The sequence below is a fragment of the Macrosteles quadrilineatus genome, unplaced genomic scaffold (genome assembly GCF_028750875.1).
Source record: "Macrosteles quadrilineatus isolate MER2022 unplaced genomic scaffold, UCM_ALF_1.0 Scaffold_8__2_contigs__length_117827958, whole genome shotgun sequence".
Lineage (NCBI taxonomy): Eukaryota > Metazoa > Arthropoda > Insecta > Hemiptera > Cicadellidae > Macrosteles > Macrosteles quadrilineatus.
In genome coordinates, this window is record NW_026542601.1 from 74687679 (window position 1) to 74713204 (window position 25526).

Consider the following 25526-nt stretch of genomic DNA (forward strand, 5'->3'; position numbering starts at 1 on the left):
GTACGATATAGCTGCTCAACCACCTAAAGGCGACCGTGAAGTGCATAAGTTGAATTCAGGCAAATTCCTCACTAAAAGAGTCAGACCATGCTTACTGAATCACTATAAGTACAGCCCCACTCAGGATCCTGAAAAATACTACCATGCATTACTTCTTATGTTTCTTTGTTGGAGATCTACTGATGAGCTGAAAGAGTCTCATGAAACATACACAGATGCTTTTATGGCCAAGCGGACACTTCTCACTCAAGCCTTCAACTATGACAAACGTTTAAAAGACATTATTGCGGCATCGGAGAATGCAAGAGACAAAATTCAAAACCGAGTTGAAGAGATCAATGCAGAAGAAGGAGAGGTTGCTGATCCATCCAATATAGCCTTTCAGCCCTTTAATGAACCTGTCCCCGCATCCCAGCCTGTCAGGGACAGCAATTGGTCGCCGAATGACGAGCCGTTTGAGAAAAAATACCAAAAACTCAATGACGACCAAAAGAGAGTGTTTGATTATGTCAAACGAGTTGTTGCAAACTCTGATGGGACAGATAAATTTCTCAGACATTTTGTAAGTGGTGTGGGAGGTACTGGTAAGAGTTTTCTCATAAAAACTATCAGCTCTTGGACTAAAAAATGTCTTCAAGCCTCTACATCAATATCAGCTCCCACAGGACTAAGTGCTTACAACATCAATGGTTCTACGATCTACAAAGTGTTTCAGCTGCCAGTTGAGCATGGAAAAACTCCAAAGTACAAAGCTCTTACTGATGATGTTTTAAAAATGTTGAGATCCAACCTGAAAGATGTGGTGCTCTTCATAATAGACGAAGTGTCCATGGTCTCCAATCTAACATTGATGTACATAAATCTCAGATTGTGTGAAATATTCAACACCTCAGACCAAAGTAACGGCTGGTTTGGTAAAAAACATATACTGCTCTTTGGAGACCTTTTACAACTTCCACCAGTACACGAAGACTCCCCATTCATTGAACTTGACAGTAGCAAACTTAGTTCTTTTGTTGGCTCTCTGTCTTGTGTTAACATCTGGTCTGAACAGTTCTCTTATGATGAACTTACTACAAACATGCGACAAGCTCAAGATTCTAAGTTTGCTGATGTGTTAAGCAAAGTCAGAGTAGGCAATATGACCGTTGAGGACATCCGTCTAATTGAAAGCAAGAAAATACATCTTAATGGAAAAACTGCTTGTGAAAACCTTTCTCTATTAGGAGATTACTTGTCTGCTTTACCCAACAATTCTGTGTGTCTTTGTTCAACTGGTTACCAATGCTCCATAATAAATGATGAAATGGTCAATAGAATAAGTGGTCCTGTTGCAACATTTGCAACAGTCCTTGTTTGTAAGTGGTCCTTGTTTGCAACTTGGTTGCAAAAGACTCAGTTGACTGTCTACCTCGTCAACAAAACAAAGTTAAAAAGATACTGTCCTCTTACAACTCTGACTGCAGCAGAACGGCTGGTATGGAGAAAATTATTCCTATTAAGGTTGGTGCTAAAGTTATGTTGCTTAGAAACATTGACGTCACTGTGGGGCTAGTTAACTCCGCCATTGGAACAGTAACGGGGTTGAGGTTTAATACAGACAATTCTGATGACGTAGACTCAGTGACAATTAACTTTGATTGTGGCATTACCCATCACCTACAGCGAGTAAACGTCAAGTTTCAAGTTATGGATAACGCATTTGTGTATCGAGAGCAATTCCCGATATCGATGTCCTACGCGGTTACAATTCACAAATGCCAGGGCCTCAGCTTAAATAGCGTAATAATTGATATTGGGGAGTCCATATTTACATGTGGCCAATCATATGTTGCCTTGTCACGAGTGACTTCATTAGAAGGGCTTCATCTTATTAACTTTAACCCAAGAGATGTGAAGCCTCAGAAATCCGCCATTCTCGAATACAACAGACTAAGGCAGAAGTACAGGTCTGACCTTCCACTTTACAACACAAGTTGTGACTCCTCTTCGGCTCCTTATGTGAGAGACAGGAAGTGGTGCCAGACCAAAAATGTCAAAAAAGTGCAGGATGAGAGTACAAAACCGGTACCCTCTGCAAAGACTACCGGAAGATCGAGAGTTCAGTCAACTTTAGCATTAAAATTTATTTTTTTTTTCAGAGAAAAGAGTATTTTTATTTGAACGGTTAATTTTCTACAAAAATAAATAAAATCTAACAAAAAACCACTAAGTGGTAACACTTTCCCCGCCAAGTCAGCAATCCAAAAAAGATAATAAATCATTACTTTTTCCGCCAAGAAAAACAATGTAATGTATGTAAGTTTGGCAACTTGGCGGCAGACTTTTGCTTGGTTTTTTTTCATTTAAGTTACGTTCGTGGATAATTTCACAAATCAACTTCTCTAATTAATTAGTCCAACTAAGTATAATAATTTCGAGGTAATCAGTAAATATAAAACCATCACTATTATGATTTTATGAAATGTGGCACAAATAAGGTCAAGTTTTGTAAAATAAGCTCTCACCTAGCAATGTACTAATGGGAGAGATACTTGCTCAATGAAACTAGTTTTATGGTATTTTTAAAGTGATCGAGCAAAAGTCTGCCGGCAAGTTGCCAAACTTACATACATTACATTGTTTTTCTTGGCGGAAAAAGTAATGATTTATTATCTTTTTTGGATTGCTGACTTGGCGGGGAAAGTGTTACCACTTAGTGGTTTTTTGTTAGATATATATATATATATATAGACTTATATATATATATATACGTCCGTGAACGCGATAACTTGAGTAATTTTTGTCCGATTTTGATGAAATTTGGTTTAAAGGTGTAAAGCGGGATAAACTTGAATGAGTTCGCGAACCAGCACGATCGGACCATGGGAACGGGGCTTTACGGGGGGTTTTATGGGGTAAAAATTGGTTTTTCTCACTTTTGACCCTCAAAACAAAAAATTTCCCGATTTATCTTTAGACCTTTTTAAAGAGCTTAAAAAACCAAATAATTTAGTATATAAAAGTATTTTTGTTCGATTATTAGTAACGGAGAATATTGTCAAATGTTGTAGTTTGCTTGTTTATGGATATATTTTGATCAAAATTGGCAAATTTATTTATTTTGTACTAAGCTATCAATATTTTACTCAAAAACACACTTTATTAGTTTCCTTGTAGCAGCAAACCTAGGTACTCGTTAAACTTAATGTTATTAAAATATATTTAACTGAAAATCAATTCAGACGAATGGAAATTCGCTTAGTTGGCAGGTTTCCTGCGGCGGGGGTATTTTATTTTCAGAATCAATCCAGAACCAAACTCCTTTAGATTACAAAGTGAGAACTCTAACCACTTGAATTTCAGACTCTTAATCTTAACAGTATTGGAAAACACTAGTATCTGCATTAAAAAACTAGGAACAGCCACAATGCGAACCATTTTCACATAAAATTTGAATTAATCTAGTCATAGGTTTGTACAAGAACGAGACCAAAATGTGCATTTCATTTTGTAAACCAGCCAAATTGCTCTTCCTCTAATCTCACAAAAAAAAAAAAAAAAATGACAACTCAAAACTTACAGATTTCTGAGACAGTCTGTTGATGACGGGCTGCAATATCTGATCGGTTCTGCTCCTACTCCAGCCAAACCTTCTCTCAGCGTAGTCCCGCAATCCGGGAAGGTCCGGGGAGCCCCAGGAGAATGGCTCTCTGGACTCGTCGACTCTCGGCTGTAAGTAAGCAGACACCACGGCTTGGCTGGGGAACCCTAAACATGGTGGAAGAGTGTTTTAAAGCTGTGTATGTTCATGACAGATTTTCGATGTTTGAAAATTTTTTATTAATTTACTTATTTTAGTTTTTAACCTTTTTAAGGACAAGTATGAAAATCAGGAGTCTCCAAAGAATTAAAGGATGATTGTAATTTTTACCATAGTATATTACCAGAAATATTAGTCTCAGTGATTACACCTTATTAGGGATGGACGGGAAAAAATTATTCCCAATTTTCGGGACGGGATTATTTATTTATTTATTTATTTATTGAGTTACATGTCATTACATTATAATAACAGGACATATTGTCAATGGTTAAATAAAGACTTAAAACTAATAGATAAAACTAATACATCTGTATTTACATAAAACAACTGAATCTTCCCAAAATACAACATTGTTACATGACAAAAAAATTGAGCCAGCAGGAGTGTGAAGGTTTACTTATACCTAATTCCAGCAGCCCTTAAAATAATCTGCCAATGAAAAAAAAGATTTCCTTTGAAAAAAAAAAATATTGAGCCAGCAGGAGTGTGAAGGTTTACTTATACCTAATTCCAGCAGCCCTTAAAATAATCTGCCAATGAAAAAAAAGATTTCCTTTGAAAAAAGATTACATTTGAATCGGGAATTTTTCGGGACGGGATTTGGTCCGACCGTCGGTGATTTTGCCGTTTCGCGAGCGACGATGACGCCGCTATCGCGAAAGATGTTCACGATAGTTCCGCGAACGCAGGAGGCGGAGACATTTCGACGATCGCGCCGTGACCGCGGAGTCCTACCGACGATCGCGCCGTGACCACGGAGTCATACCGACTATCATGCCGTAACCGCGGAGTCATACCGACGATTATGCCTGACCACGGAGTCCTACCGACGATCGCACCGTGACCGCGGAGTCCTACCGACGATCGCGCCGTGACCACGGAGTCATACCGACTATCATGCCGTAACCGCGGAGTCATACCGACGATCACGCCGTGACCGCTAGTCATACCGACGATCACGCCGTGACCGCGAGTCATACCGACGATCACGCCGTGACCGCGAGTCATACCGACGATCACGCCGTGACCGCTAGTCATACCGACGATCACGCCGTGACCGCTAGTCATACCGACGATCACGCCGTGACCGCTAGTCATACCGACGATCACGCCGTGACCGCGAGTCATACCGACGATCTAGCCGCGACCGCGAGTCAAGTCAAGTCAAGTCAAAACATTCTTTATTCATTATAGTTTCACATTACATGAACTTGAATAGAGTCATAAGCTAAATTCAAAATTGCTTACTGCTAATTAAATACATAAAAAGAGTACTAAAATTACTTTACTTGAACTTTTAACAAAACTATGACTTTAAGGATAACAGTATTTGGAATTCAAATTAAGTTAGGCCTAACTGTTTTTTACTAATACTAAAGAATTCTGTTACTGAGTAGCAGGGAGTTCTTAAAAAATATTCCTTTAAGAGCTTCTTGAATTTATTAAATTTTGTTTCTTTTCGGATGTGAGCTGGTATAGACTGGAGAAATTTTAGCCCTATGTAAGATGTCTTTTTAGTGTAAAATTCAAGATTATGCCGAGGTAGGTTAATTTTTAATCTGGTGTTATATACTAATTGTTCTGTTGAGCTGGATGATAGTTGGATCTGTTTTGCATAAATTATTGTTTCATAAATATAAAGACTATAAACTGTTAATATTTGTAATTCACGAAAGATGCTCTTGACTGGCTCTTTCTTTTTAAGATTTTTCATCACCCTGATAGCTTTTTTCTGCTTAATTAGTACTTTATCTAAATTAGTTTTTGTTGTTGCCCCGTATAGAACAATTCCATATGAAATATGTGAATGTATTAATGAGAAATAAACAACTCTTAAAGTGTCTAAACTGCATACTCTGAACATCTGTCGCAGCGCATGGATACCGGAAGATACCTTTTTAACCACATAGTTCACATGGCCCTCCCAAGATAGATGTTTATCGATAATTAGACCAAGAAATTTTGTTTGCTTTACTTGGTTTATTCTTTCTGATTTTATGCAAATGTTTGGTTCAAAATTTTGTCTACGTTGTTTAGTGGAAAATGATATAAAATTGGATTTTTCTGTGTTAATAAGGAGATTTTTTCGGTCAAGGAATTCTTTAGTGGATAAAAGACTCTCCTGAGAAAACGTTTCTATCTGCTGTTTTGATCTTCCGGGAATAAGCACATTACAATCATCAGCAAACAGACACATAGACCCGCCGTTACCAGGAATCGCTCCTGGCATACCTCTAATATAGCAGAGAAAAAGTAGAGGCCCCAGGATCGATCCCTGCGGCACCCCATATTTCAGCGTCTGATGCTGAGATCTAAATTTTTCAACGTACTTTGTGTTTGCATGCTCCACAACATAATCCAGTTCAACAAATTGGTTTCTGTTTTCTAGATATGATGTAAACCATGCAAGCTCTTTTCCATAGATTCCCATTTCTTTTAGTGAAGTCAACAATATACTATGTGACACGCTGTCAAATGCCCTACTAAGATCCAAAAAGATTCCTACAACATTTTCTCCTCTGTCAACAGCATTTATTATAGTTTCTATGAATTCAATACCAGCTGTTATTGTTGATTTGCCCTGCCGAAAGCCATGTTGTTCTTTATCAAATAGTTGATTATTTTCCAGATATTTATAGACCTGAATGTAAACAATGCGTTCAAAAATTTTTGAAAAAACAGGTAAGAGAGAGATAGAGTCATACCGACGATCTACCCGTGACCGCGGAGTCATACCGACGATCACGCGGAGTCATACCAACGATCACGCCGTGACCGCGAGTCATTCCGACGATCTACCTGTGACCGCGGAGTCATTCCGACGATCTACCCGTGACCGCGGAATCATACCAACGATCACGCCGTGACCACAAAGTCATACCGACGATCATGCTGTGACCACAAAGTCATACCGACGATCACGCGGAGTCATACCGACGGTCACGCCGTGACCACAAAGTCATACCGACGATCACGCCGTGACCACAAAGTCATACCGACTATCATGCCGTAACCGTTGAGTCATACCGATGCTCACACCGTGACCGCGGAGTCCTACCGACGATCGCACTGTGACCGCGGAGTCCTACCGACGATCGCGCCGTGATCGCGGAGTCATACCGACGACCGCACCGTGACCACGGAGTCCTACCGACGATTATGCCTGACCACGGAGTCCTACCGACGATCGCACCGTGACCGCGGAGTCCTACCGACGATCGCGCCGTGACCACGGAGTCATACCGACTATCATGCCGTAACCGCGGAGTCATACCGACGATCACGCCATGACCGCTAGTCATACCGACGATCACGCCGTGACCGCGAGTCATACCGATGATCTAGCCGCGACCGCGAGTCATACCGACGATCTACCCGTGACCGCGGAGTCATACCGACGATCACGCGGAGTCATACCAACGATCACGCCGTGACCGCGAGTCATTCCGACGATCTACCTGTGACCGCGGAGTCATACCCACGATCACGCCGTGACCACAAAGTCATACCGACTATCATGCCGTAACCGTTGAGTCATACCGATGCTCACACCGTGACCGCGGAGTCCTACCGACGATCGCACTGTGACCGCGGAGTCCTACCGACGATCGCGCCGTGATCGCGGAGTCATACCGACGACCGCACCGTGACCACGGAGTCCTACCGACAATCGCGCCGTGACCGCTAGTCATACCGACGATCACGCCGTGACCGCGAGTCATACCGACGATTATGCTTGACCGCGGAGTCCTACCGACGATCGCACCGTGACCGCGGAGTCCTACCGACGATCGCGCCGTGACCACGGAGTCATACCGACGATCACGCCGTAACCGCGGAGTCATACCGACGATCACGCCGTGACCGCTAGTCATACCGACGATCACGCCGTGACCGAGAGTCATACCGACGATCGCGCCGTGACCGCGGAGTCCTACCGACGATCGCATCGTGACCGTGGAGTCCTACCGACGATCGCGCCGTGACCACGGAGTCATACCGACTATCATGCCGTAACCGCGGAGTCATACCGACGCTCACACCGTGACCGCGGAGTCCTACCGACGATCGCACCGTGACCGCGGAGTCCTTCCGACGATCGCACCGTGACCGCGGAGTCATACCGACGATCTAGCCGCGACCGCGAGTCATACCGACGATCTACCCGTGACCGGGGAGTCATACCAACGATCACGCCGTGACCGCGAGTCATTTTGACGATCGCACCGTGTCCGCGAGTCCTTTTTATACCTGTAAAAAAAACTTTATATATACCTTTATACCTTTTTAGGCCTACCCATTTTCTTGTTTTTGTAGATCAGTACCATAAATGGTAAATATTGATTTTTTTGTCTTGTTTGGTAACTGCAATACTCAAAACTTTCTTTTCATGCACAGGAAAAAATCCCGTCCCGTCCCGTCCCGAAAATCGGGAAGGAAATAAAAATCCCGTCCCGTCCCGACCCGAACTAAAAATTCAATCCCGTCCTTCCCTACACCTTATAGTGTCAAAATAGGTTTCATAGACTTTTTAAAAGTATTCAAATGTTCAAAACAATGTACTGAATTTAAATTTTCAAACATTATTTGTAAAAGAAAGAAAACTAGCCAAAGTTTAGATTATATTCCTAGACTATATTAAAATTTACCTATGGTGAACACATTAAATGTGTAAGTTTTCATGGTGGAGTCAAGTGAAGGAGGGGTGTTAGATGAATAAGATGATTGCTTGGTCAATCACTAATATAAGCTTCATTGGCCACCAATTCAAACCACCATTCAACTCAAAACAGTAAACAAACTTGAAACTTCACCCTTCTGTGGTAGGCCCTACTTACTGATGAGTTAGTAATAGAATACCTAGATGCACCACTTACCCTGGTGCAGATCAATGTTCCGCAGTTTCTTGGCCAGCTGCTGATGTCCAGGTGCTGATGACTCCCACCACCGCTTGAACTGCAACAGACTGGCCAGCAACTCCCCACAATCCCGGGTGTTCCCCTGTGGCGGGGGGAAGGTGGACAGTATCTCCAGGGCAGTGACGGGGCCAACCCCCGCCAAGCCTTCCGTGTAGTCTGACCCGACCAGCAATGCCAGCAACACAAGGCCGTTACGGTTCAGTTCTGGAACATCGCATGGTTTATTTGAGTTTTTTTATATAACCAAAGGAAAATCTTTCCCTTTTCCTGTACTGAAAATACTTACTGTGCCGTTATACCCTGAAGTACGGCTACCCTCCTATGTTAAGTCTCACAATCTCAAGACTAGGAGAAATTCACTTGTACAACAACAAATGGTAACAAAGTCCTGCTACTGATTCACCATTCTAAGCTAAACAAAGAGAAATCCAGCTACACTGGAAGCAGGCTTTAACCTACTTCCAGGTCATCTTAAGGAAAAGACAGAGAAAAGAAACTTCGAAAGTAACACAAAAAGCAGCTGATATGGAGCAAGCTTGAAAACTTATAACATTTTTTCCTACCACTGCATGGAAATGTTTACATTGCCACACCTGTGAACAATACGCAAAATAGCTCATTCCCACTTCCTATTCTTGCTCGCTAAAGCAGCCAGTTTCACTGTTGCTACACCAATAGCTATATATCTTGTAGTTTAATCCTACAATTTTGCAGTGATTCTGCAGTTTAAAACTAATCTATCCAAACACAAAAACATTACTGAAAGTTTCCAAGTATTTTATTACAAAATTGTAGGCCTAACTGCAAAGCAACTTACTGAAAAAGTGGTTAATATTGTCTGCTTTAAACTCCAGCACAAACTTCTTCTGGTCGAAGAAGTTCTTGTAGACAGTTCGGCCGCCGAAGAGCCAAATGTCACTGTCGTCTGTGATGGAGCCTTGCGTGAGTCCCATCAGGTCCATGAATGCACACTGAGCCTCTGCCTCCATAGGGGCTACCACATACGGCACTCCAAATAACCGTAACAACTCCTGCAGAAAAAGAATTAAAGTTTTAATAACTGGCACATGAGCAACATTTCAGAAGTACGCTTGGTTAGGTTATTGACAAGTCAGTCACAATCCTGCAACTACTCTAACAGACACAATAATGAGACGAGACAGTTACAAACAACAAAACATCAGAATGGGGCGTTAGTGAAAATGTGCAGCTTTAATTTATAAAACTTTGTTTGATCCAAACAACAAGAGTTACCTGAGCTTCTTGATACATTTGATCAGTCATAGAAGTGGCCATGCGGTCTTCTTTGTTTTGGTCTAACACTATTTCTTGTTCCTTTGTCTCCAAAATTTCCTGCAAAATGCAACGAACAAAAAATTAGAGTTTGTTCTAAAATTAGGAGTATACTTTGGCGATATCAGGACCTATAACACACCAATAGTAACTAAATAGCAATGTTCTCATACAGAAATAGAGGCTTACAAAATAAATCACAGGAGATAAAGGTCAATAAACCCCTATATATATCTGTTTATAAGTAATTAAACAATACAGATTGCATTATATGTGTTACTTTGGTAGGTTTACTGAATAGAAAATATTTAGGAATTACAAAAGATTGATTAACCAAAATTACCTGTAACTTTTCTAACTGTTTCATATTTAATTTCCTCTTTGGTTTTTCAACACTAGTAGAAGGCGTTTCTTCTCTCGGGGCTGGATCATCGACCACTTCGCTATCTTCTAACTCTTGGGGATTGTCACTAGGAAAAGTTAATGAGTTGTCCTTTTCTTTCTCTCCTTTGTCCTGGGTTTCACTTTGGTTGTCATCTTTGTATTCTGTTGATTTATCAGGCAATGCAGTTTCTTCCTCAGCTTTTGATGCAACCTCCTGATCTTCGGTAACGGGTAACATATCATCTGAGGATTCTTCTGATTCACTGTTCTTCTCACGTATATTTTCTTGGTTACTTTTCTTCTGTGTAATACTAAGAGTATCAACATTTGTACCACCAATGCTTTTATTATCTATTTTATCCACATTTTTAAAGTCCATATTTGCCTTGTTACGGCTTTTATTTTCGGTAAGTACATCAACAAATATATCATCATCAATAGAACTTTTAGTAGGATTTATTTTGATTTGTAACTCTGTTGGTTCTTCAATCAGGATTCTATAATTCATTTTCTTCTCCAAACTAACAGGTTCTTTATTCTCTTGTGAAAATATGTCTGCAAAAATGTCATTTTCAATAGGACCCGTATTTGGCTGAATTTCAATAGATATCCCAGCAACAGTTTCTTTAGTATCGTTGACACTCTCGTCCATTTGTTTAGATGGACTAACTTCAACGAAGTCATTATCTGATTCACTAGATGATAACTCTGCGACTTTGTTTGCTCCGTTTGTAGCCGTGTGTTCTTCAACCGTGTTAAGTTTACTTTCTGGTCTTTTCTTAAAGAGAGAAATACTCGCCATGTTTGGTGATACCATCTTCGAGACATTACAAGGCAAATTATGATCAGAATCTCTATCAGAATCACTGGTATTTGATGCTAAAGAAGATAAGTCTGCAGGTTTTGAATCTGACGGCCTTCGTTTACCAGTAGCAAGATTTGGAACAAAACTTTTATTAACTTTTGCTCCTCTTTTGGCCGATGAATTTTTACCTTTTTTCATTTTATTCTTGAAACCGTACATTCTATCCATCATCTTGAAATAGAGCATGTCTGAAGCTTTCTCTTGAGGGTTAGTTGTAGATGCTGAATTTTTCGAAGCAGTTTTATCTTCCACTTCTAAATCTTGCGCTGACGAACCTTCTTCTGTTGAAATTCCCTCTTTACTTGTAGATGGTGCGTTGGGATCAATCTGATTTATCTTGTCTCTATTCTGATCTCTGATAATTGCTAAAATTTGTTCTTGAGAAAGACCTCGGTTTTCTTTCAAAATTACGTTTACATCGTTTAAAAACGTTTCTTCTGAACTGGAGTCATTTTCAAAGATGTCTTCAGTTGCGAATTCATTATTTTCTTCTCTATTAGCAACGTTTTCAGTTTCTTCCTTTATCCTATGTATAGTTTCAATTGCTTCTACTTCCTTCAATATTTCAGAATCAGAAAGTTCATCACTGCTTATAATCTCCTCTTTGATCTTCACATTTGATACACTCTTTGGCTCTTGGGAGTTTTCTTCTTTTCTGATATTCTCAGATTGTGTACTATTCTCCCCAGTAGGAATTTGGGACTGCTTGTCACTTTCTGTAATCAATTTTATGAATTAGAAATACATAATGTATTTACATACAAATGCAACTTTAAGTTTCTCTTTTAGGTATGCATCAAACAAATCATTAATATAACAATAAAAAAATATATATTTAACACTAACCTCTAACGTATATAAACCTAGTGACATCGTCAGATGCAATCCTTTTGCCCAGTTGCGGGTTTATTTCGATCCCTCCCTCAGCCATCAGCGCTTCTACATCGTGCAAACTCAAAGTGCGGCCTCCCATCTCCTTCTCGGCCTCCTCCAAAGACACTTGAACTGAGCGCCGCTTCAACAGACGGGACATCTGGTATTTTGAGAAATCAGTTGACTCCTGAAATTTCAATAAAAATAGTATACAAACAAAACAATCCAATTAGTCCAATTGGATCTTTAATTAAAACAAATTGACTATGAGCTCAACAATTCTAACGGAGAAGCAAAACATTATACTGCAGATTTATATTGAATATACGTATTTCAGCACAAGCTGTCTTCAGTAATAGCTGAGTGGTTTAGAGAGCTCTCTTAGTAATAAAAAAGGTTGCCAGTCTGATCTTTTGATCAAAAAGTTTGGAGCAATTTTACATAAGATGAGTGATTCTCCCTATAAAATATCATAGTTACTTCCACCGCTTACCCATGATAAAGTTTGTTGACAAGCTGAAGCTAATGTGAGAAAGTATGTGTCAGATTGCTGGTACCGTTTATTTTTATACTAAAACTGGCTATAACTGTCAAAAAAAAAACAAAAAAAACTGGAAAGGAAAGTTTTCTCTTTATAGTCAAAGGCAGTTATCTACCTCGGGCATCTCATGTATGCGGCCCCACGAGCTCTGCTTCCTCGTCTCCTTCAGTTCAGTGAGGATGTCATGTCTCATGTCTGCAGGAAGACTTCTGAACTCTGCACTCTTGACATCAACACAGTGCAGGTCCTTGTACTTCATCTTCACTGGCTTCACATCCTCTTCCGAACTCTCCGACATCTCTTCCACTTCTGATCTAACATGACCCATGAATCAGACCAGGTGAATATCTAAAACTAAGGGAAACTTGAAATCCAAACACAAACACTGAAATAGTCTTAACAGTTGCAGTATTTTGGACTTAAAGCCATTGTACAATAAATACCATTACATTCAAGAGATAACAAGCAATAATAAATACTAAATACAATACTTGGACACAAGATGCATACGAATGATAATACTACTAAATATAGCGTACAAAAATAAGTAGCAAGTGGACTATATGAACAAAAAGAAGCTAGCATTACAAGAAGACATGCAAGAGGACAGGTAACGTGCAAAAGGCATAATACTGAAATGAGAAACAAGATGCATACAAATCATAATAACAAGACGTAGTGACAATATTAATTAATAGTGTAAATATTCACATGTATAAATATTCACATTGCAGCAAAATTTTTATTCTGACGATGTTTAACTGATTCTCAGCTAATATTGCAAAATCCCTCAGTAATCGAAACTTCTTGTTGACCACTCGATAGGATCTTGGATTATCAAAACTATGTAACATTTTCCATTGGTACATGTTCATACTTTTTTAAAGTGAGGTATACCAAATGCTTGTGCAACTACTGTAATATTTTAAATATCAAGGGGCCAAAGAAATACAATTGAAATACTGTACCATTAACGTAGTTGAACTGCTAATAAAACTTTTTTTAGTAGGCCGCTCAAACATAATATTTTTAAGAAATAGCAGAAAAACCAAAGTAATAATACAGCCAACTATACCAAATTAAAATGAAAAATTTAATTGAATTGATCAAAAACACTTCTTTGGACCTTGAATCACTCCAACAACCAGACTTACGCATAGTGATGAAATACCCAGGTATTTAAAACTCGGGGTAAATACCCTGGGTATTTACCCGGGTAAATACCCAAAATCCATCAATACCCGGGTATTTTGGGTATTTATAAAATCAATTGAAATTCATTTATATTTACCCCTAAATATGTTATTGTTATTACATGATAAATTAGGATAGTCAATAACACCTTTTACAGTAACTTGAAGCTTTGCTCGCTTAATGATTTAGCATTTTTTTTAATAATACATAAAGTTTCTAAATAAGCATGGGGTTTTGTGTCTTAAATCGAGTAACATCAGTTAAATTGAACTCACTAAAAAATAGTATATATATTAAAAAAGGCTGTGGCTATTTCAATTTTTATAATTTCATAAATTTATAACCAATTAAATAACATAGCCTAAACAAAATTATTTTAATTTATAAATATCCAGGAATTGTTGGGTACTTATGATGCAAAATTTTTATTGTATAAATGGTTTGGAAGGCTAGACAGACCTAAGGCCTATTTGACATCTAGGCAGAATGATAGAATACTTTTAAGTAGGCTTCATTAAACTTTTCTGTGTTACCGCTTGGTTGGAAACAATAATATATTTGGATAAACCTACTAAAAAAACGTATCTCATGTTTTTTGGTTGAACCTAATATAATTTTGAAAGATTTATTGTGCTATAGATTCCAATGTTTTGTATCACAAGTTTATGAAATTAGTTTTTTTTTTTTTTTGATACCATTGATACCAACAAAAGATTTAGAACAAAAATATTAAATCCTGCCATCCTACAGATTGAATTTTAAAAATTTTTCTTAAGTTGTTTACACATAGGCTACTTCTAGGTTAAATTTTCCTGTCTTTCTAAATAATAATTATTAGGTATACTTTGCAAATTATTTTTTTTCACTTTCAATCAAATAAATTCATCTATCTATCATAGAAATTAAAAAATCATAAGTAGTCAGGACCATTGCAACAACCATGCGACCAGGGCATTTATGCCGATTATAACCAGAAGTAAAGTGCCAGTAGTGACCATATGAAATTTTGTTTAACACATTTTATCATCCTTGTATTTTGTCATCAGTAAAATCTATCCTTGCAAGGTAATAATTGCAAAAAAACATCTAAATCTTCTCTATCTTTAATAAAAATTATAAATACCCAGTTTTTGGGTATTTACCCGGGCCTGGGGTAAATACCCGGGTAAAAACCCAATTTATATTTACCTACCCACTGGGTATTTACCCGGCCCACATCACTACTTACGCAGAATCTTCTTGGGGTAAGGGAGGCAGTTCGAACATGTCTGGAGCCTTTTTCTTCGGACTTGTCTGTCCTCTGATTTCCTCCAACACTTGGCTGACAGCTTTCTGTTTCAACAAGTTCTTCAAAAGCTGCTCTCTCAACTTTTCCGACGCCTGGACCGACTTGCTTTTCTGCTGTTGTCTCGCAGCCTGGAAGAAATTTAAAATGAGTTCCTAAAGCCATATAACTGAGAAATAGAATCTGAAGACATTTTTAAGTCTATGTTTTGAAGGTGTTAAACTCAAAATCACAATTTTATTCTCTCTATGTTGGAAATGGACTGTCTCCAAATAATTATTTTAATTTATCACAATGTTTTTGCAGATACTTGAATTTCTATTTCCCTATTTCCTTATTAAACTTGTTGTCCTAAAATTATGTTTGATTAAAAAGAAATAAGTGTTTGCTATGTTTTGATATTTTATCCCTTTTTGGAAGAATCAGACTCACCCACACTCAAGGTGGGTGAATATTATAATTGTTCAATACATATCTCTTTTTCTTTGTAATAAAAAATATGGTTTTCAGAGCAAATCTAACAAGAAGTATATTTGAAATGGATTTTTTAAAGGGGGGGAAAGTATGAGAGGGGTCAGTTTCTGACACAGCTTATTGTAGTACAGTAGGTAACTATTGCTCACAGTGAATAGATATGCTTGCCTTATTCACATCCTTCTTCAAACACTAAATTTTAAGTAGTAGTAATGGTTAAACGAGAAATCCCGAATCTCAAAACCTAAATGGTATACGTTTTTACTCGCCTAATTAAGGTTGCAAAAAATACAGATAATAATAAAATGTTTCATGTACAATCAAAACTGAAAGAAATCTGACTAACATAATAACAAGAATATGTGACTAGGCATTAAGTATTAACTTTAAGAAAAGAAAAAAAATCAATTAAACAGCAAACAGTGATATGATAATGAGATCAATTAACACTTATTTTGTGAAAAAAATTTGTGGCCAAATAGTTAAAAAATGTCTGCAGCTTCAGTTTTGAGTTTTAAATCTCGAAACTCGCTGGTTGAATCCCGAAAAGTTTTGGTGGTTTGAAATTTCAGATTTAGTTTTGACACATCACTAAATTTTAAGGCACCATTAAAGTGGATCAAAATGGCCTGATTTAAAGAAAGACATACATTTTACTCTCTTGTTGCTGATATTAGATTTATTACTGATTTAAATAAAAACCAACATTAATTAATTAATGTAAACTCACACACAAATACTTTTGTACAGTAAATAGTCAAGTGGTAAAAAAAACTTATAATTTTATTTTATTCAGTTCCAGCATAGTTTTTACTCATAATAAATTAAGATATTCATATTCCTTTACATTTACAATTTTAATTATTTGTTTTTTTCATCAACTTTAGAATAGATCATTATTTCCATGTCTCGTACCATATCAACACTGTCTGTTACCTTTTGTAGAGAAGTCATGACTAAACATGTCTGACTAGCAGTTCTACCACTATTGTTGGCAAACCATTTCCTTCACACAGTTAAATACTGGCGTAAAAAGTATTTCCACACAACTCGAGGATAAGGACTACCGTGAGAAGTAGTGTGAAACGTACCAATGGGTCCATGACCTGGAGGATTTTTTGTGCCACTGATCCACACGGGTGATTGGGAACGATTTGGCGGCACAATCCCACAGCTCGGGTGCGTTCGGGTGGAACAACCGGGTGCATTGCAAGTTACACACATCAACGCACCCGGAATCAACAATTCATTGTGGTACCTGAACCTGATAAATTGACAATGGGTAGTCTTGTCTTTTCGCTATATTGCAAGATTATTAAAATGCATTTTATTTTTACCAATGTCAAAATGGTATTCAAATTTCAATGATAGCTGAAATGGGGAAATGGGGGTTCAGGGGGAAATGGATGAACTACTTTTGAGGTGATTTTAAAGCCTACAAAGAAACTGAGATTGATTCATCGTGAACTAAATATAGTGAAATAGAGATGTCTCTTCCATATAATCTAACATTTTACTAGTGTTGTATTTAAAGAAAATAGTTGAATGAGCATAGGCTCTAGGAGAGCATAGGGTGTACTAAAACACAGCTTCTGTCTTGGTTTTAGTAATTTTTCCATATATTAGCAAATTTCCCATTAGAGGAATAGGCTATTACCATTAGGTCTCATGGCAACACCTAGACCTTTTAGTTTTCATGTCTACTACAGCGTCAAAAAACACCATCTGTTTTAAATTCATATAGAGAAGATATATACAGAGTATAATATGAAGAAATATAAATATACAGGGTATGTTACTATATTGAACAACACTCTCATCTGCTGCTTAAACTGCCTTAACCTGAACTTTTACTTGGAAATAAGAAAAAGTAACAAAAGCGATTAATACATTGTATTTAATAAAGTACTACCAAAAATATTTTAAACAACAAAAAACAATATACTGGTATATATTAACGACCAATAACTCTGGATTATTAGATTCTACAATCTCCATTCACAAATACCATACATGTATGAAATGAATGACATTTCATCGCCTTGGATGAATGATCAGTGGAATGCAGCTTGTAACCCGAACTGGGACAGACGGGTCTCGAGTCACCCGACACCCGGCCTTCATGGTCGCGGGTGAGCCAAAACATGCAAGACCAGGAATGCTGGGGAAACCCACACCCGGCATTGCACCGATTCCCAGTATACTCATGTGATTTTTGCTTGTGTCTTATTTGAGATTGGAAAACAACATGATATTATGATTAATTCAATTAATCGATTTTTATGTAAAATTTCCAGATGGACATAGACAATCTGCCTTCCTTCATACAACTTTGAACAGTGTAACAGGATAAAACAATTAGCCTACTTTCGCTAAGGAAAACTGAAAATATACCATTGACCGTAATTGGATTGATTTTGTTAGAGAATTTAATGAAGATTGTGTTTAATTTATCTTATTTTCTAAGTTGGCATGAAGTTCGGTGAGATGAGAAAAGGGAAGAAGGCAGCTAATCCTACAAACGGCGCCGAGAGACAAGACGGAGGAAATCTCGATTCTGTAGCTCCTTGACCGTTTCTCGGAAAAGCAAGCGGCAGTCCGAAAGAGGCAAGCTGATTGGAAAGGCAGGCGATTTCGTTGTGTGGCACTATATAAAATAGTGGCGCTAAGCGTCACAAAAGGGATATAAGCAAATTTATAAGTATTTCAAAATTCAAAGAATGGCAGCATGTAGCATGTCAATCTATCAGTTAAAAATTCCTAATGTACGCAAACATTAAAAATTGTTCATTAATTATTTCATTTACTTATATAATTCTCTTCTTGGCTTTATATATTTTTGTAATCACGATAAAATCTGTTAATAAAAAAATCTTTGGTTCATAGGTTAATTAGATCATTCTCACAAATAATTGAGATTAAATTTAAAAAGCTTAGTCCAGACTAAGTTTACTTGCTCCTGCTGGGTCTCCAAAGTAATGCCCAGTTAAAGTAGTTTTCTAGTTGTTTTAAATTCTCAACTTATACAAGATGGACTCCAAAAAATGAGATACACATTTTTATAGTTAAATATTCAGTATAAGGGATATAATTGCTCAACATAAAAATACAATATTCAAAAAAGTGAAACCAACAACTATATATGACACTATCACTGCCCTTCTACATTTAGGTAGGCCTATTCTCAGACATATTTAAAGACCAGGCTTTGCAATGTGTGAAAATATCACTCAGATAGTGAACAAGCAGTTTACACAGAGCATGAGAATTAGGAAATAAATAATGCACAGAGTACAAAGCAGGAACGAAGATCAATATCACGCCTCTTCACAGGATTTGTCACACCTTCGGTGCAGCAAATAGAAAGCGTGATACAAAACAGTTATATTGCTACAGTAGTCTGAATGCAATATACTTTTTACATATCATGATTATCGATTGTTTGTTTGTTGATGTTAAAATATAAGTTTGACTAAAGTATTTTTAATTTTTGTACTGAAAAAAATACATGTCAAGAAATTTATGATATAAATGAATAAGGATTTGAAAATAGTGCTGATAGAATTGATTTTTTTACCAAATTACATGGTCGATTTGGCTGCATTTAATTTGTTTATCTTACTAATTGTTTAACACGTTCGCTACTGCAATAGTACGAAATTTTCCATTCACATGGACCAGCGACGCACATATGCGACGGCCGGTTTCCACCCATGGACTGCCGTCGCATATATGCGACGGCTAGTCACATTAAAATAGACTGCCGACGCATATTTGCGTCGGGGTTCTAATGTTATTAAAATGCTTGTATCTCTGTAGTGGTCTATTTGAAGGCACTGAATTCCCTGCAGTGGTCTACAGAGATGTCTGACGCACAACTGCGTCGCTTGGTCTGTGGATATGATCATATAATAGTTGGAAAAACTGGTCTTTACTTTTCTGCATCACTGTATGTATGTATGCAGTATTTATGCTGCATTATCCTATGTAGCTTTTATATTTGTTCAGTTATAAACTGTTCTTGAATAACCTGTTTATTTCTTTACTTAATTTCACCTTAAAACACAAAAAATTAACCGTCGCATATGCGACGTTTAGTCTATTTCAAGAAAACTATGATAATTTTCATTATTGTCTTCGCTGTAGACCGGGCGTCGCAAATATGCGACATTACAAAAGGTTATAAAAAATACAAATAAACAAGAATAATTTATTTACAAACACCATTGTAGCGTATTACAATGTAAATGATCGCTGTTTTACAGGTTTTCGCCCGTGGTCTGTGTGTACTGTTATCCAAGTGACAGTCGGTCTATGTGTAAGATTCAAATGTATACCTCGGTCTGTGGCAATGACCGCGGCGTCGCATATATGCGACGCTCAGTAGCGAACGTGTTAAAGGTATTTTTGTTTAATCAATAATTTTTAGAAAGAACAGTCCCGGCATGTCGGAAAAACTTTACACTTTAATGTTAACTAAAATATAAAGGATACCAGTATATATTTTCTATAGCTTTCATAGTGATATATCCCATAGTAAATTAAAAATCTGAATACGAACGGAGTACTATAGTGTACCAACCACAATTATTGATAAAACTATACTAATCCAAGGACGATATCTGGGGAGGATTTTTTTCAATTTAAAGGCTTATTAGGCATTATAGCAAATTTCCCATAAGACATGTTTATTTCCAGAAGACATATTACAAATGTATTGGAAGAGTCAAAAATTTTTCATGCAGAGCAGTTGTCAAATTGAGAAGTGTGTTACAAAGTGTACTTTGAAGTCTACGAAGAAAAAAATTGCATTTTAAGTTATTTAATAGGTCTAAAACTAATATCACAGAGTTTATTGCTATCAAGAAGAAAAAACAACCATTTAAAAGTTAGCAAAACATTACAATTAGACAGGTTGTACCACAAGGCGTTAGGTGAAGGCATATAGGGAATAATCTAAATTGATTTTTAAGGAAATACAAGAAGTTTTCAGATAGCGGACTGGATGTCTCAAAACTAGTAAGGTACTAAAAGGTGAAAAAGGAACAAGGTAGGCCTATAACAAAGATAAACGAATTACAGCCAAGTTGTGACTATGAATCTCTCAGATCTGCGGCTGTCATGACAAATAAAAATTCTTATACACACAAAGAGATCTGTGGGTGGTTTGCATACTTACAATGGTTTTCTTTTTGAGCTGTGGAACACCTCCGTCGAAGACAAAGACAGGTTTGACATTGGTGAAGAGCAGTTTGCAGACTCGGCTGAAGAGTCCAAGCAGGTATGCGTTGGAGACACTCGCCCCAGCTGGTGTTTGGTAGCCCTTCATCAGCTGATGTAACCATATTGACACGTCTGGCTACTGGTTAAGGTATACACCGTATGAAATATATTTATATTTTGTATTAGAGTTTGTTTAACTACATCAGGGGTGTCCAAACTACGGCTTGCAGGCCTGGCCTGCAAGAAGATTTTTTTCCGGTCTGCTGAAATCCAGCATAGGCTAATGAAAAGAGCAAACACCGATGATCTTCTCCAGCAATTGCGTAAACACCTGTGTTTTGGTGGTCTTGGCGATACTGTTTAAAATACCTACTATGTATGGTCGCCATTTTATCGAACAGTATTAACAGTTGTCTACCGTGATTTCCTTGCAAGGTTAAAGAGAACCAATGGAACACCGTCGATGAATGGAGGCTTGGCCATAGAAAATTTATGGAACTCTCTGGCCAAAAAATATATAGTATTGTATTTATTTAAAAAAAATATATATTTATCTAAGGATGCCATCAGGCTCCAGTCATCATTTGATTTTTTTAATAGGGATTGTTGAGGCATTGATGAACGATTATAACCAGCTACTGTAACATTTTTCTTCAAAATTTGACAATGTAATTTTAATTTTAGGCTATACATAAAAAAGACAATGTTTAAAAAACAGGAAAATGTGTTTTTTATCTACAGCTTACTGTATTTCAGTTGTTTCAATACTAGAAGAGTCAATTCATTTTCTTATAACACTGCATATACCTAATGTTTTTTTTATTTTTTATTTTTTTATTTTATTGAGTAGGTTAGGCTACTGGTATTGTTAATGAAACTTAAAATTATGGAATGTGTTTAATTCAGTAACTGAAGAGGGAATGTATTAATTTAAAGGAAATACCTCAGAACAAAACAATTCAACTAGATAAAAATTTAAATCCCCACAAATTTTCTTATCTTACCAACTCTTGACCCTTCCCGGAATATGGGCGGAAGAAATTTAGTAAAAATAAAATGTAAAAATTAAAATAAATATTTAAAAAGTATAAAAGAAAATTATTTCGGACAAAAGTGTAAGTCAACTGTTTACAACATTCTATAAACTATACATATAAAAAATATATTTTTTATTTAAATAAAATTATTTTGCTGTCGTATATAGCCTACAACCTATATAGACAGCCTACGGTATATAGGCAGTCTGGGAAAGTTAAAGTTATAAGTTTCTTAATAAAGTTATTGTTATATTTCTACATCAATCATCTAATTGCAGACCAGACTTTCCACACAATGTCGAAACCTCAAGCTACAAAACAGCAAGGAAACATGAAAACATTGGTCCAGTTATGTTGTTGAATGGAGAGCAATAATCACATGGTGATAGCATTATAAATGTGGGAACAGCTGTGGTGGGAACCATAGAGGAAGCTCAGGAAATGCTTGTGGTTGGCTCCCACAGTTACAACTCAAATTGCTCCCACAACCCATTGTGGTGCACCCTGTATAATTACTCAAGCTTGCCATCCAAACTCATTATGAATGCCAATTAGTAATAATTAACCTGATAAATATTTAAAATGCCTACATCCTCCAAGAAAGTCCCTCATGCGTGACATAGGGGAGAGTGTAAACAGAGGTTTTTAATTTTTAAATGTCCACAACCATGGGAAAACATTGGGGATTTAAATTTTAAATGGATTGGATGTTTGGTGGCACCTGTGGAGATGTCTTAGCAATCAATATGTAATTACAGAAATGTTTACATAGTGCTTTTAATGGTAACTAGTTAATAATATGAAAAACTTCAATAAGATTTTACTAAATTGCAAAGTTTAAAATTGTGCTTTTTACTTTGCTATCTCCTATCTAATTGTAATAGTAAAACATTAACAATTTTTTATTTTTAAATGAAAAATTAAAATTAGGCTTAAAATTAAAAGGGTTATTGCTCATTATTAAACTTCTAGCTCGCTTTCTCCTCTGAATTTCGAAGTTAAAAAAAATTAAATACGCTACCTATATAAAAGAATTCAGGGTTTAAAAGTTAAGAATTTTGAGAGTGGAATAAGCTACCGGTACCTTTTAAATTGTAGTCCAAATTTATTTTGAAGGCCTTGGGGAAAAAATAAGTGACTGTACTGTTTGTTTGAGGTTCAAACAAAATTTAAACAATTATAGTGGATATGAAGTGTAATGATATGCTACATAAAAAAAAATAGAAGATTCTGTTTACCAAACTTACCAGTAAAAACGATGGGAGAGCAGAAATATGAGGCTCCTTTAGTGTATCAACACTCACTCTGTTAATTTTAGAGAAAAACCAACCACAATTGATTAAATTACTGTAGAACGATATAATAGCACTATTTAAACATTCAGTACGTCAAATATTAACATTTAGGGATTGAAAAAAATCATGTGAGATAAAACAAGGTATTTAATTATTCAAAAGCGGGATAAAACAGGATTTTCTCGACAGGGGGGTTATTGTTTTGGTCGTGTGCATACAATGTGCACCGCATGGGTATTATGGTTATCAGTTAATTGACTAAATACCATTCACTGTTTGACTCAGAAGAAAACAATCAAAGCGGTTGATAGAAAAAAGTAGGCCTAAAACGTTAAAAAGTACAGCTACAACCCATTGTATTTTATCAATGGACCGTTCAGTTATATTAGAAAAATCAAGTAGGCCTAAACTGCATTAAAATCAATAGGTCTAAAAGATTTAGGTTAGGCCTATCTTGAAAACATTGGGCCACTATTATAAATTAATTAATATAACTTAAAACAAGTAGGTAGGTTTAAATACAGTTTATGCAATTGAAGAATGATATCTACACAGTTAAATGCATAAAACATTCATTCACCCAAGCACAGCTACAGAAGTTCTTTGATCAGAAAATACATTGGATAGGCTATTCCTGGACCTACTGTGTTGTCAATCGACTTAGGCTATTGGAAAATAAATCAATAAGTTTAATAACACTTTTTACCATATACCGTACAATATTTAAACTTAAACTGTTGACTCACAAGACTGTAAATACATAACTTAACTTATGATAGGCCTAAATAGATCGACTGGTAAGTGGTGATAGATTATGATTGGACACTACAATAATCATCAGACCCAATAAGCAAATACCCTGTTGAGTACCTTATATCCCTCAGTGAAACCACGTCTTCTATTATAGTAGCGTACCTAACTTATCACAGGTTGTTATTGATCAAACCAAACCATAGTGTAGTGGTTAGGATCTTATCCTAGGTTTTGACCCAATGCTAAACCACAATGACTAACTTACATAATAGGGCTTCAGGGAAACGGGAACATCATGTGTACTATGCTGTTCTTTAAAAAATAAGTTAGTGCTTTATGTGTAGCCTAGGTTATCTACCTCTACGTTTGGGTCACATTCACTAAGTTAACAAGCATTAGTTGAGGACATGTCCACGTAATGTCTCTGGCGCAAATGACTTATCCTAATCTAATTTATTCTAACTTACTTGGCAAAACTTTGATGCGGGACTTATTTTTTGTAGGTATTTAAAATGTAAGTAGATATAGGCCTATTAAGTAAAACAATTTTTGAAATACCTAAAACAGAATTTTATTTGATGTTATATTCGACTCCATCGAATTAAAGCAAGCCTAAATTAACTTATCATTGATTGTTGAATCAATGGAAAAGTGGAAATGCCCACTCCCCAGAGCCATAAGTAACGGTTGTTGCAATCGATAAGTTAGGCGTAACGGCCTAAGTTTATAGAAAGTTTGGGTTTTGTTAGGCCCTAACTTAGTTCTTTAAAGTGTGGTTATCGATTGAATCGATAGTGAGCTCTTTTTGTTCAATAATCCAATGGAATTGGAGATCAAAGCTTTGCCAGCTAGCCCTACTTAAATAAATCATAATTTACTTCACTAGGTCTTCACTTAAAAGGATACCAACAGCCAAAACTTTATTTTCAAGCGATTCAACTGGAACTGGCTTTCCAGAGGGCTCTATTAGTTTCCATAGTCCATGAACACCCATTGCAATATTTTGGAAAAACTGATAAGTTCAAGTCCTATTTCAAAAGAAATCATAACCTCAAATATTGTTTACCTAACCTCTTAAAACACTTCACTCACAGACTGACACAATATTGTGACATAAGCTATAGGTTAGAGTTTCATTAATTTGGTAAAAATGTAAATAAATTAATCCAGGCGCAAATCGATATTGTTAGGTTAAACCAAAATTAACTCATCACGAAACACACACACGCAAATTCTCAGGACAACAATCTGACTCTGACATGACATAAGAAAAGAAAAGTGACAAGTCAAGTTAAAATGGTGCAACTTGCAACTACTTTAATTCTCTTCTCAAGGCCGGTTCGGTTCAACGTTCAACTCAACAATAACATTTACCCTTATTTCAGTCAGTTTCCCCAACAGTTATTAGTTTTCACACAAAAATTATTCATCAAGAAGCAAGACCAACATTTTGGTTTCCAGTCATCAATTAATTACTAGATGGCCATTTTTTTTAGTAAACAAGGAGAGTAATTTGATAAGCAATGTGAAGAACTGTACTGCATCAAATGAAGGGAACGGATGTTCTTTCTCTTTCTCACACGAC

At 36.8% G+C, this 25526-nt stretch overlaps 1 protein-coding gene across 1 annotated transcript; it reads right to left on the reverse strand.

Moving 5' to 3' along the window:
* Positions 1-1854: 1854 nt before the first annotated feature.
* On the reverse strand, positions 1855-25200 carry LOC129000479 (DNA excision repair protein ERCC-5-like). Its single transcript, XM_054427441.1, has 11 exons — positions 24848-25200; positions 20813-20988; positions 15103-15290; positions 12796-12994; positions 12113-12326; positions 10361-11982; positions 9979-10077; positions 9542-9755; positions 8683-8928; positions 3563-3750; positions 1855-1932 (listed from the first exon to the last, which is right to left on the reverse strand). Exons 1-11 carry the CDS (start codon positions 24933-24935, stop codon positions 1855-1857), a joined length of 3312 nt encoding a protein of 1103 aa, XP_054283416.1. The 5' UTR covers positions 24936-25200.
* Positions 25201-25526: the final 326 nt, after the last annotated feature.

Coding starts and splice junctions, on each gene's coding strand:
- LOC129000479 (XM_054427441.1), bottom strand. CDS start 24,935: ATGGGTGTTCATGGACTATGGAAACTAATAGAGCCCTCTGGAAAGCCA. Junction 20,989..24,847: donor AAATAAAGTTTTGGCTGTTG/GTATCCTTTTAA, acceptor ACCAGTAGCCAG/ACGTGTCAATATGGTTACAT. Junction 12,327..12,795: donor GCATACATGAGATGCCCGAG/GTAGATAACTGC, acceptor TTGAAATTTCAG/GAGTCAACTGATTTCTCAAA.